The sequence below is a fragment of the Micropterus salmoides genome, unplaced genomic scaffold, assembly GCF_014851395.1.
Source record: "Micropterus salmoides isolate LMB-PRFRI ecotype aquatic unplaced genomic scaffold, ASM1485139v1 Ms_hic_scaffold_2263, whole genome shotgun sequence".
Taxonomy (NCBI): Eukaryota; Metazoa; Chordata; class Actinopteri; order Centrarchiformes; family Centrarchidae; genus Micropterus; species Micropterus salmoides.
Genome location: NW_024041444.1, coordinates 1 through 13,252, shown reverse-complemented (window position 1 = coordinate 13,252; position 13,252 = coordinate 1). Strand labels below are relative to the sequence as shown.

Below are 13,252 nucleotides of genomic sequence, written 5' to 3'. Positions count from 1 at the left end.
AGGGAAAAAAGGGCGTGGTCTGCAGCTCAGCTTGACACTCACTGTGAACCCTTCAAGGCACATACACACACACTCAAACATCAATCTGTCAGGTTGTCACATTGTCCACAATGATAGCAACCCTTGACATTTACATGCATTGGGGACAGGACATTTTTCAGGCGACAGAACAGGCAGGAAAAGGAGGGAATGGGATGAGAAAGATGAAGTGCACTGATCCATGAGTAAGTGAGGCATTAAATATTCTTACTCAGCAGCCACTGCCTGATCTCTTGTGATGTTTAATTCTCGGACACAATCATCCAACAGCTACCTACAGTGTAGATTATTATTAAGTGAAATGATGACATTAACTGATCAGGTAGGTGACTGATTCCACTGCTGATTTTGGGTTGGGCAACAACACCCTTAAAATATATATTTTTAAGGTTAATTTATGTGGGGAACGTGCAGATATTGTAACAGTCTGCAGTATCAATCAATCAAGGGAGGTGTTGTCTGTTTCTGGACCAGAGGCGAGAGGTTGAGGTCATGCTTTCCTCTTAACAATGCTCATGTCAAGAGATAATGAGTGTGCTTCTCTGCAGTGAAAATGTCTTCAGGCATGCACATTGCAGACCAGACTTCAATAACACATTACAGCTAGCAGGTCACTTTCCATACTCAGGAGTCAGCCTCAATTAACACCCTATTTTCAAGAGCAAGCAGCTGCACAAGTAGCTACATGGTGCCTTTGCACTTCGACATGACCGGCAGATGTCTGGGAATTTAACCACCAGAGGCGCTGGTACAGCAGTAGGTGTGGTAGAGCTGAAATAAATCATGGCTTCTCAAATGATCTCCGATCAGACCATTTAAATTTATTGAGAGCCATGGCACACTGACAGTTGAATGGACAATGAAATGTCATTAGTCATGGCAGAGAATGCACGTAACTGCTTGTAACTGTGCTTTGTAACTGCTTTCTGTTGGGAGCCTGACTTGGTCACAAATTGTATTGTGTACAATGTAATTCACATGGATTGACAAAAGTTTGCACATTTTATTTTGTCAAATTTGTCAAAAAAATACTCACCTTAGTGTAGACTTCCAGCAAAAGATTTTACACAAAACATAAGGTGTAAACTGTAACAGAATAAAACAGATTCCATGTTTAAAATGGAGCAGTGGCCTTTCATCAAAATAACTGTGATGCTTTGAGTTAAATGCTAACATCAGCATGCTAACGTTTAGCAGTTATATGCTAATGTGGCTAAAACTGATTAAACCACAACAATAAGAAGACATTCAAGACGTGAGGACAGTTTGTCATATCCACATAACACTGAGGATTACAAAGAGGTTGTTTCCTTCACTAATAAAGGAGAAATAGAAAGTCTTAATAGAAGCATTTTATGAGCTGTGGTCAAGCTGTGCATGTGCGTGCCTCCTTCAACTATGTGCATGGAACATGCAGGATGCATCAGAGCAGGTATTCAAATTCAGTCTGTAGCCGTGAGGGATGTGGCTCATAATTACGCATGCAACAAATATAGCTACGTTGATTAAAGCTGGCATAACTTAAATTATTTTGCAAAATAGGTACGTAGTGTTTCTGAATACTTGTGCTTGGAGCACACAGCAGAATGGCAAACAGGGAAATATTGTGGTGATGTAGCACAGTGTCTTTGCTGTATTGATAGAAGACAACATACTGGCCACTCACTTTTTTGTTTTGGTAAAAATCTAAACTTAAATTCTCACATTTATGTTTGAATAATTGATGCATAAAATGAAATAAATTTTACAGTCCTGTAAAAAAGGCTTTAATGGATTCATTAATCGTCTTTGTGTTCTGATAATAGCATTATTGTGTGCATATAATTGTGCGCACTTCCAACTCGTCACATTGAGCGCTAGGTCAAGACCCTTTGGGTCCTTTAGCGTTATTTTTCAATGTGTATGAATGTGTATGAATGTGTATTTCTATTTCATCAGTGAATGAATGTGAGTGAATGGGATGTAGTGTAAAGTGCTTGGAAAGATTAGAAAGTTGCTATAAGTACAGACCATTTTCTATTTACCATTTACCCTGGGTTGTGTCACTGTACACTGTACACTGTAAAATCACTGCTGGGCGTGGTCTTTTGCAGCAGACTTTAAATCAGAGAGGGCAGTAAAACACTGATTTTAAGCCTAGTGTTAAGTTACTCTTTGAAGGTTAAAGAAAGTATTTAATTTACTTATTGTGTACTAATATTAAACTGGCAAACACACCAAAAAGAGATGTAATATTTAGTATATTTGGTGTAATATTCTGAACTTTATGTTGGTGCACTTTCACCTGGTGAATCCAAAAGCTCAATTTCTTATGCCAAAATCTTCTGTTGAAACATTTGCATCGACAGTCTCTCTCATGCACGTTCCTGTCCTGAAAACGACAACACTTGCCCTCACTTCGTAAGCTGACTTTATCTGATTTGCACTGGCAAGGAATTTGCCCTCTGCTCTGTGAGTTGGCCACAAGGGATGTTAAACCTTAAAGGCAGTTTTTGGAAGCTTTCCAAACAACCAGCAACACTTGTAGGTTGGGTTTAGTGTGCACCACAGCAAATCACAGTAGTGTTGGTCTTAGGAGGTCTTCCTATATAATATTTATAGGAGGAATCAAACTTTAAAGCTATTTGACTGAATATTGAGCTGTGCAGTGTTTAAAATGAGGAGGATGTGCAAAACGTTCACAGTATAAATAAAAATGCAAAGTGTGAAAATTAAAACTTAGAGGATTGAAAAAATGTCTTTTAATGTAATGTGTAAGGTTGGAGGAAAGTTGGATGAACTCAAAGCCTAAACTGAAGAACATGACATAATTCATTATTTTTACACGTTTGTTGCCTTGATATTTCAACTTTTTTCAACTTGTTCGTTCGAGTGTGTGTGTGTATGTGTGTGTGTGAGACAAGTTTTGCAGTTGCTCAGTGTTGCTTTAAGCCAAAATGTTTCCAGCTGTGCTCCTGTCTTTAGATTTTAGTGTCTAGCTCTTGTTAGTTATGCACTTTTCGGAGTTACTGGCCTTTTGTCTGAGCTGCATTTTCACTTATACTCCATGTGTCTATTTTTGTGTGTGTGTGTGTGTGTTTTGGGTTCAGGATTAGGTGGACGATGAACATGTCTGGCGGTCCCCCAGGGGAGGAGCTCACGGATGAGGAGAAAGAGATCATCAACAGTGTACTGGCTCGTGCAGCCATGATGGAGAACATGGAGCAAGAGAGGATTGGGTGAGATGGAAAACTATTGTCTCAGTTGCACCAAATCATGTCAGTCAACCACACACAGATGCTCGCTGAGTTGAATGATGCTTTGGTGTAAAACCTGTGCCAAGTTTGTGTTTGTGCTCACATTATTTGCATGTGTTCTCAGGCGTCTTTCCAGTCGCCTGGATAATATCAAGAAGACAGCGTGTGGTGACGGACAGTCGCAGTGTTTGTTGTGTGGGGCGTCTTTTGGACCACAGGGGGTCACAGCTGTTCTCTGTGTGCAGTGCAAAAAAGTAGGTGGATATTTAGATTCTTTCTGCTTGAACAAGGAAAGAAAACAGACACTACACTTGTTCCCAGAGGACGTAAGGTCTGCACACACGATTTCTGTTTACTGTATGTCCTATAGTGTTGTTTAGATCCTAAGAGGTTTCCTATGGTGATAAACACCAGTGAGCCATATGCTAAATTGTTCTGACATGCATATTTCCTGATCTTATGAATCACATTCATTTTTTGTTTCCCTCAGTAACTCAGTAGATGTTAATACCATGTGAACTGTAAAAGTATATGTGCTCTGTGCACCTGCCATCAAGGACTCAGTGTGTGTTTTATGTATGTATTTCACTCTTTGCAGCACATGTGCAGCAAATGTGGGATATGGAGCAACAGCAGAACATGTCCTATGTGGCTGTGCAGAATCTGCAACGAAGACCAAGAGGTGAGTGAAAGGAAATATGTAGCACAGGGTGGGTTTGATAAAATCATGGTGCCTAATTATACCATTATGTGATTCTTCTGCCACCAGAACAGAAGCTCTTCTCATGATATGAACCATTTCCTAGCTTTTAGACTCGTCTATTGCATTTCACTGTCCAGTGACCTGGAAAATTACCTTCCATTGACACCTCTTCAATATCCAAACTGAGTTATAGGAAATTATTTTTTCAACACTTATTTCATTAAAAAAATACAGATAGTATTTTGTTTATTATGAAAAATGAAGAATGTATTGTAGTTATACAATGCTGTTTTGATGCGCTGTGTTTGTTGAGGTCTCTGCCTCGGGGAGCCCAGACTCTTTAAATAAATGCTCCCTCCTGTCAGTCACACACAGAATAACTTCTCTGTAATGCTGCAAAGACAAACCCGTCATTTGTCTGTTTAATAAAATAAATCTTTTTTTCCAAGTCAGACAGTCAAATCAGTATTTATTAATCGTTTAGTCTATTTAAACACAAAACAATCACACAAATTCAACACACAAATCAACACATTTTGCCCAAAAGTAAATACTGTTGAAGACAATGGCTCATTTTACTCATTTTCATGTGGCGACTTTGAAAGCTTTGTTTCCTGCAATAACTGATTTTTTGGTAGTAAACACAACATTATGTCACCATTTTTTACATTGATATGTTGAACTTGTTAGCAAACGGTTGCTTATTTCCACATCCAGCAGTTACCCTTTTGTCTGCTGATGAAGGTATGTGCTCAGTCCTGGTACTCCTGGACGTTAGCGCTGCTTTTGACACCATTGATCACAACATCATGTTAGACAGACTGAGGCACTGGGTGGGGATCTCTGGTACTGCCCTAGAATGTTTTTCATCCTACCTGTCAAATAGGAAGTGTCTGTAAACAACTACGTCTCTTTGTTCTGTCCAGTTAAATATGGTGTGCCTCAGGGGTTGGTCTTAGGACCCATTTTGTTGGGTGAACTCGAACTGCGTCGGTGACGACACTATGGGAACGAGATACCCTCTAGGCTGCGCCAAAACCCCCGCCTGCACCCAGCATGCAGAAACCTGTAGGCACGACTAAGAGGAGAGCGCACGGGTGCCGGGTGCAGAAGGAAGGTCCAGACTGTAAAACTGGATAAAAGTATGAGGAGTGGCCCAGCCAGATGCCTCACACAGATCCAGGAGCAAAGCCCCTGCGAGGAGGGCCCTAGAGGCCGCCATGCCCTCATGGCCATAGGTGAAGGTAACCCGCGCACCTGATAGGCACCTGATAGGCCAGGGAAATATTCTGAACGATCCAGTTGCTGATCGTGTGTTTAGAAGTGGGGAGCCCAGCCTTGGGGGACCCAAAACACACCAGCAACTGGTCTGCTTTCCTCCACCTGGAAGACCTCAGTGTGTAAACACTTAGCGCTCTGAGAGGGCAGAGCAGATGAAGTCTCCCGTCCTCCGCCGTCACATGAGGTGTGGGATGAAACGCCTGCAGCACCGTGGACCCTGCCAAACTGGACGGAACCTTAGGGACATAGCCCGGACAGGGGTGCAGGATGGCTCTGACCCTACCCAGGGCGAACTCCAGGCATTGGGGAGAAACCGAAAGTGCCTGGAGATTCCCCACCCTCCTCAGAGAGGTGATAGCGAGGAGAAAGGCCATCTTAAGGGTCAGGTGCTTGAGAACCGCGCCAGGTCCCAAGTGGGAACCCAGGTCCCAAGTGGGAACCCAGGAACGAGTCACGGGTCTCATCCTCTGGACTCCACGGAGGAAGCGCACGACCAGTGGAAGCCTCCCCAAAAGCCCATCCCTCAGAGGGGCGTGAAACGCTGCAATGGCAGCCACATACACCTTGAGCATGGACGGGGAAAGGCCAGCAGAGAAACGGTGCTGGAGGAACTCCAGTATCATAATCACCGAGCAGGTAACTGGGTCCACCGCCCATTCTCTACACCAGGTGGCGAACACCTTCCACTTCAGGCCGTACATCCTTCTCGTGGACGGGGCTCTGGACTGAGTAGCGTCTCGACCGCTTCTGCCGTCAGGCCCGCCTCCAGGAACTGCGCCCCCTCAGGGGCCAGACCCACAGCTGTCACAGGGCGCGACGCGGGTGAAAGAACCGCTAACTCTCGAGACTGGGCCAGAATGAGCCAGTCGTCGATGTAGTTCAATATGCGGATGCCCTGGAGCCTCATCGCGGCCAGAGCTGCAGATCCATACACTTGGTGAACATGTGAGGGGAGAGTGCTAGGCCAAACGTAAGAACCTGATACTGGTACGCCGCGCCCCCGAAGGCGTACCTCAGGAACTTCCTGTGAGAGGGACGGATGGAGATGTGGAAATATGCGTCTCGCAGAGCTATCGTGACAAACCAATCCTTGGATTGGATGTGACTGATGATGGCGGGGATGGTAAGCATCTTGAACCTGAATCTCCTCAGAGATAGGTTCAAGGACCACAGATCTAAAATCAGACGCAACCCTCCGTCCTTCTTGGGAACTATGAATTACCGGCTGTAGAACCCGGACTCCCTGACTGGCGGGGAAATAAGTTCTATGGCCCCCTTCTCCAGCAGAGAGCAAACTTCTTGTCCCAATACCTGGCTCTGCTCCGTGTGCACCGCAGTCCAGACCACCCCGTTGAATCTGGGGGGGGGGCGGACCCGGAACCGCAGCCTGTAGCCATCCACTACGGTGCGCAGGACCCACAGGGATATGTTTGCAAGGCTCCGCCATGCTTCTGCGAAATCCACCAAGGGAACCCTCGGGGCTGGTGGCCAGTGTTATGCGTAGGTCCCCGGTGGCACCCTGAAGCGGAGGACCGCCAGGGAAAACTCGGCGGCGACCCACGGTGTGTGAGCCCGATCGTCTTTCGGCTGCATCCCCTCGAGGCGGGCTGAGACGGCAGGAAAAACAGCGTCTGTTGCCCGAGCCACCACGAGGGAGGGGACCTCGGTTCTGCTGCTCCTAAAGGGCTAAAGAAATAAATTAATGCTGTTTTACAGCGTAAAGAAACATTTGGTAGCAGGTCATGATTAGCTATGATGATTTCTGCTTGGTTATTCGGTCTGAGACTCCCCAGGCGTCCCCCTCTTTGCATACAGAACTATGTATATTTTTCCATTGTCTATGCATTGGACATTTCGAGCTATGTTCATATGTCCATGTGTTTGTAGAACAGGATGTGTAAACTTGGTACTACTTGTTATAGCTGTAATCCTGCAGCATATAAAGTTGAGTAGTTTCCATTTTTATTTTAAGCTTTCAGCTGACACAGTGTATTATTATAGTTAACTTACCTGAATTCACTGTGTGTTCCTGTAGGTACAAAAGCGTTCAGGAGCTTGGTTCTTCAAGGGGAGAGACCAGCAGAGTCTGCCTCCTCCCCTCCCTCTGTCCAGACCTCGACAGTCCAGCACAGAGAGCAGTCCTGGTCCAGCAGGCCAAGATGGCTCACAGGAACCTACAACATATCGTCAGCGATATGGTAGTTTCTACTAAGAGATTAAGCTTCAAACTAGAACCCTGCGCGGGACTGTTTTCTTGATCCCGCTCCCACTGATTTTGTGACCATTACCGCCCGCTCCTGCAACATGTTTATCCACTCCTGCCTGCAGCCACAAAAATTGTGACATGTAGAGTAAAAAAAAATGACACAATGCTTGGGACGCAAACATTCAGAATAACCAACATAAATCATTGCGTTCGTTTTTATCAGTAACAACTGAGAAGTTTTCCAAATTTTAGACTTGCCTTGTTTTGGTATTGTATTATATAAGCCCGCTTTAATCTTATTTTCAACTTCGTTTTGTTGACTCCATCTTATTAGCGCCAGCTAAATCCCGGGACACGCAGTTTATATTTTAACTGCCCACTCCTACTCTCAGCTGAGTTAAAACTGCCCGCCCCCGCGCAATTTGTGATAGGACCCAATGTTGCTATCAATCAACTGACACTGTCTTCAAATGACTTGGAGAACATAACCATGATATAGTAACCCAAACTGGAGTTAAAATCCAATCAGCAGTTTAGGAACAGTGTTTTCAGTGGGAGATGGCAACTCCCTTTGGGTGGACTTTGGGCTTTTTCACTTTGCAAACCTATTACATGCACAAAAAAGATATATTACTCAATAAAGGAAAGGGGAAAAAACAAAAGCATAATATGACCTCTTTAATGTAATGCTTAATATAGAGAGCAGTATTTCTTATTTTATTAATTTATGTTGCTTTTTTTGTGTGAATTTCTCCTAGTAGCTGGCAGTGACTCTAGGGGGCCCTCTGCCACCGCAACAGGCGCTTATTGGCTGGTGCTGGTGTCACTTTTGACCAATATTTTGAAATCTAAAAATGATGTGCAAATGTTGGTTTTATGTAAGACAACATCCATCCTGTCATTCAGTGATCAGGAGAAAATCATCTGTATCTTTGCCTACTCTGTCTTTACACCTGCCTCAACCGAGCAGCTGTAACTATTATTAATTACTAAACACAACCAAACATACCCTATCTAAGTTAGTACTCCTCAAATGTAACTAAGTGCATTTACTCAAGTTCTGTAGTTAAGTACAGTTCTTAGGTACTTGCACTTTAAGTATTCCGATTTTATGCTAATTTCTATTCCTACTCTACGACATGTTGAAGGCAAATATTTTACTCCACTACATTTATCTGACAGCTTTAGTTAAAAGTTACTTTGTAAATCTGGATTATTAATCAACTAATACATTCCAATGTTTTATTGTAGATTAAGCCTCAGCAGTATATAAAGTTATTAAAATTACACCCACCTTTACCAGCTGCAACATGTTATTGTGCATATTAATGCGTCACTTATTATAATCCAGTAATATAATGTATGTGATTCTGAAATGGGCCATTCAGCATAATGAATACACTTTTCTTTATGGTATTTTAAGTATATTTTGATGCTAATACTTTTGTACTTTTTGATATTTTGAATGCAATTTGTAAGAGTATTTTTTTTACATTGTAGTCTTGCTACTTTTACTTTAGTAGAAGTTCTTAGAAGAATATGTCTTCCACCCCTGAGTGATAGCAGAATAACCAGGAGCTGTGGCTGTAGTGGTGGCACCAATACTAACTGTTGTGGTGGCACTGATACTTTTATTTTGTCTACTCAGAGCTCAGTGCAGAGCCACAGCAGCAGCAGTCCTGTGGGTCAGAACAATGGGAGCAGACAGCAAGAACAACAGCTGACAGCTATAATGAGGGTCAGTCCTGTCCAGCAGCTGTAATGAAGACTGAGAGACATGTGTTAGCTTCCAAACCACCTCGGGCAAACACACAGCAGGCCGCCCCCACCTCAGGTAAAGTAGCGCTGTTCCTTCTAAGAATAAGCCCAATGCTACATGGCTGCTTTCAAAAGATTTAACATCAACATCGACATACACAAAGATGTTTCAGACAATAATAAATTGCCTTTTTTGTATTGTAATGTTGCCCCTGCTGCAGAAAACAGACACCCAGAGCTGGAAGAGACAGTGTCTCCTCCAGCTGTGGAGGCAAAAAGACAGCCTGTTGTCTCCAGCTCCTTTTCATCACATATTCCCGCAACCAGAATAATGCCACCTGTTAATCCACCAGTCAACGCCCCTGCACCCCCACACCCCCCACCTGATCGAACAGAGGATGAGGACAACGACTACGACTCAGATGATGCCAGTAAGACTGATTCATCTTAAACCAAACTTTATAGAACGAGAAAGTGTCTTCTAATCCTAGATGTTTGCTTACTTTTGAATAATACTAATTCCTCCATGTGTGCCTAAAGCTGTAAAAGAAAACCCCAGTGGAGCAATGAAGAGTAACAAATCAATGTTTATCTGCGTTAGAGGAAAAATTGTTTTTTATAACAGGAGTCATGTAAAAGTTCAGATTCCATTTTGCTCTCAGATGTCTAATGTGTTCCTGTGTTTTTATACTTGCAGCCACTTTAGGATGTCTGGAGTTCAGTCTCCTTTACGAACAGGAGAACCATGCTCTACACTGTTGTCTCATTAAAGCTAAGGTAAACACATGAGATAAGAAGAGACTAAATGAGACAAGACAAGAGAACACTACAAGGGACAAAATGACAAGACAAAACAATATAAGACAAGACAAAGCAAGACGGGACAAGACAGTACAAGACAAAACAAGATAATACAGGACATGAAAAGACTAGATGGGACAAGACAAGATGGGACATGAAAAGATGGGAATAGACAGGAAGAGTTAAGACAAGATAAAACGAGAGAGGCCAACACAAAACAAAACGAGCAAGAAAAAATGGATCAAGAGAAGAAAAGATGGGACTAGACAAGAAAAGACGAGACTAGACAAGGAAAGATGGAACAAGACAAGAAAAGACGAGACTAGACAAGGAAAGATGGAACAAGACAAGAAAAGACGAGACTAGACAAGAAAAGACGGGACTTGATGCGGAAAAGATGTAACAAGACAAGAAAAGATTGAACGAGATAAGAAAAGATGGAACAAGACAAGAAAAGATGGAACAAGACAAGAAAAGATGGAACAAGACAAGAAAAGACAAGACTAGACAAGAAAAGATTGAACAAGACAAGAAAATGTGGAACAAGACAAGAAAAAATTAAACAAGATAAGAAAATGTGGAATAAGACAAGAAAAAATTTAATAAGACAAGAACATATGGAACAAGACAAGACAAGATGGAACAAGACAAGAAAGGTTTGAAAAAGACAAGAAAAGACTGAACAAGACAAGAAAAGATGCAACAAGACAAGAAAGCAGCAAATAAGACAAGATAATATGGAACAAGACAAGAAAAGATTGAACAAGACAAGAAAATATGGAACAAGACAAGACAAAATGGAACAAGACAAGAAAATATGGAACAAGACAAGAAAATGATAAGATTGAACAAGACAAGAAAATATGGAACAAGACAAGACAAGATGGAACAAGACAAGAAAGGTTTGAAAAAGACAAGAAAAGACTGAACAAGACAAGAAAAGATTGAACAAGACAAAAAAGCAGCAAATAAGACAAGAAAATATGGAACAAGACAAGAAAAGATTGAACAAGACAAGAAAATATGGAACAAGACAAGACAAAATGGAACAAGACAAGAAAATATGGAACAAGACAAGAAAATGATAAGATTGAACAAGACAAGAAAATATGGAACAATACAAGAAAAGATTGAACAAGATAAGAAAATATGGAACAAGACAAGACAAAATGGAACAAGACAAGAAAATATGGAACAAGACAAGAAAAGATGCAACAAGACAAGAAAGCAGCAAATAAGACAAGAAAATATGGAACAAGACAAGAAAATATGGAACAAGACAAGACAAAATGGAACAAGACAAGAAAATATGGAACAAGACAAGAAAATGATAAGATTGAACAAGACAAGAAAATATGGAACAAGACAAGAATGGCTTGAACAAGACAAGAAATTATGGAACAAGACAAGAAAGGCTTGAACAAGACAAGAAAATATGGGACAAGAAAAGATAGAACAAGACAAGAAAATGAAAAGATTGAACAAAACAAGAAAATATGGATAAGATGGGACATGAAAAGATGGGAATAGACGGGAAGAGTTAAGACAAGATAAAACGAGAGAGGCCAACACAAAACAAAACGAGACAAGAAAAAATGGAACAAGAGAAGAAAAGATGGGACTAGACAAGAAAAGACTAGACTAGACAAGAAAAGACGGGACATGATGCGGAAAAGATGTAACAAGACAAGAAAAGATTGAACGAGATAAGAAAAGATTGAACAAGACAAGAAAAGATGGAACAAGACAAGAAAAGTGAAGGCTAGACAAGAAAAGATTGAACAAGACAAGAAAATGTGGAACAAGACAAGAAAAGACAAGACTAGACAAGAAAAGATTGAACAAGACAAGAAAATGTGGAACAAGACAAGAAAAAATTAAACAAGATAAGAAAATGTGAAACAAGACAAGAAAAAATTTAATAAGACAAGAAAATATGGAACAAGACAAGACAAGATGGAACAAGACAAGAAAGGTTTGAACAAGACAAGAAAAGACTGAACAAGACAAGAAAAGATGCAACAAGACAAGAAAGCAGCGAATAAGACAAGAAAATATGGAACAAGACAAGAAAAGATTGAACAAGACAAGAAAATATGGAACAATACAAGAAAAGATTGAACAAGATAAGAAAATATGGAACAAGACAAGAAAAATGGAACAAGACAAGAAAATGGAAAAGACAAGAAAATATGGAACAAGACAAGAAAGATTGAACAAGACAAGAAAATGATAAGATTGAACAAGACAAGAAAATATGGAACAAGACAAGAAAATATGGAACAAGACAAGAAAGAATTGAACAAGACAAGAAAATATGGGACAAGAAAAGATAGAACAAGACAAGAAAATGAAAAGATTGAACAAGACAAGAAAATATGGAACAAGACAAGAAAGGATTGAACAAGACAAGAAAATATGGGACAAGAAAAGATAGATGTGTGCATCTCATGCTGATCCTCACCATTATTTCTTTATGTGTCTCAGGGTTTAAAGCCAATGGACTCAAACGGACTTGCTGACCCGTATGTGAAGCTGCACCTTTTACCTGGAGCCAGCAAGGTACAGTCACGTTAATTATGACTTTAAGGTGATTGAAGGACCATAATATCTTAATTATTGTTCTAATATGTCAGCAGCAGACATTATAGTAGGCTCATTCATTCAATTACCTTGTCCAGCACCTCCCTGTGTCATGTGTCATGCATGCAGTATACAAGAAATGGTGATTTTTTTTAAAATGAGTGAACAACAGCACCTATGTCGAAATCGGTTGCCCTTAAAGACCACAAACTAACCACTGCACAAAACATGAAGAACATGAAAAGCCTCAAGAGTCAACTGTCCACGACAGGCCTGAACCAGCTGGTACCAGCATGAAAACAAACTCCGGTTCAAACACCGCTATAATGATGTTAAGATGATGACAGATAAAGCCATTACGACAACAGCTACAACAGAACTCAGGGCTACAGCGACAGATTAAATAGTTTACCCATACTTGCACTGTCTGATGTCGTAATACCTGCACTGGTGATTTAATTTTTTTATGTAGTTTTACTTGAATGCCTCAGTTTTAAGTAAATACAGTAGACCTGTTTCCATTAACTTCTTGGTACCGGACCTGCCCGAAACTGGACAGGTAATTGATTTTCGCTGTTCTAGCTGTTTTCTGTCCAAAAACAGCGGCCGTTTGACCAACATAGACCGTCTGGCGGGCCGCCATCT

At 41.3% G+C, this 13,252-nt stretch overlaps 1 protein-coding gene across 1 annotated transcript; it reads left to right on the top strand.

Moving 5' to 3' along the window:
- Nucleotides 1-3,105: 3,105 nt before the first annotated feature.
- On the top strand, nt 3,106-12,586 carry LOC119917833 (rabphilin-3A-like; the record flags this gene model as incomplete). The annotated part of the gene is made up of 8 exons (XM_038738252.1): nt 3,106-3,257; nt 3,400-3,529; nt 3,874-3,957; nt 7,295-7,457; nt 9,114-9,299; nt 9,445-9,654; nt 9,921-10,000; nt 12,512-12,586. Coding segments are annotated over exons 1-8 (1,044 nt in total), but the record flags the coding sequence as incomplete, so codon positions are not given.
- Nucleotides 12,587-13,252: the final 666 nt, after the last annotated feature.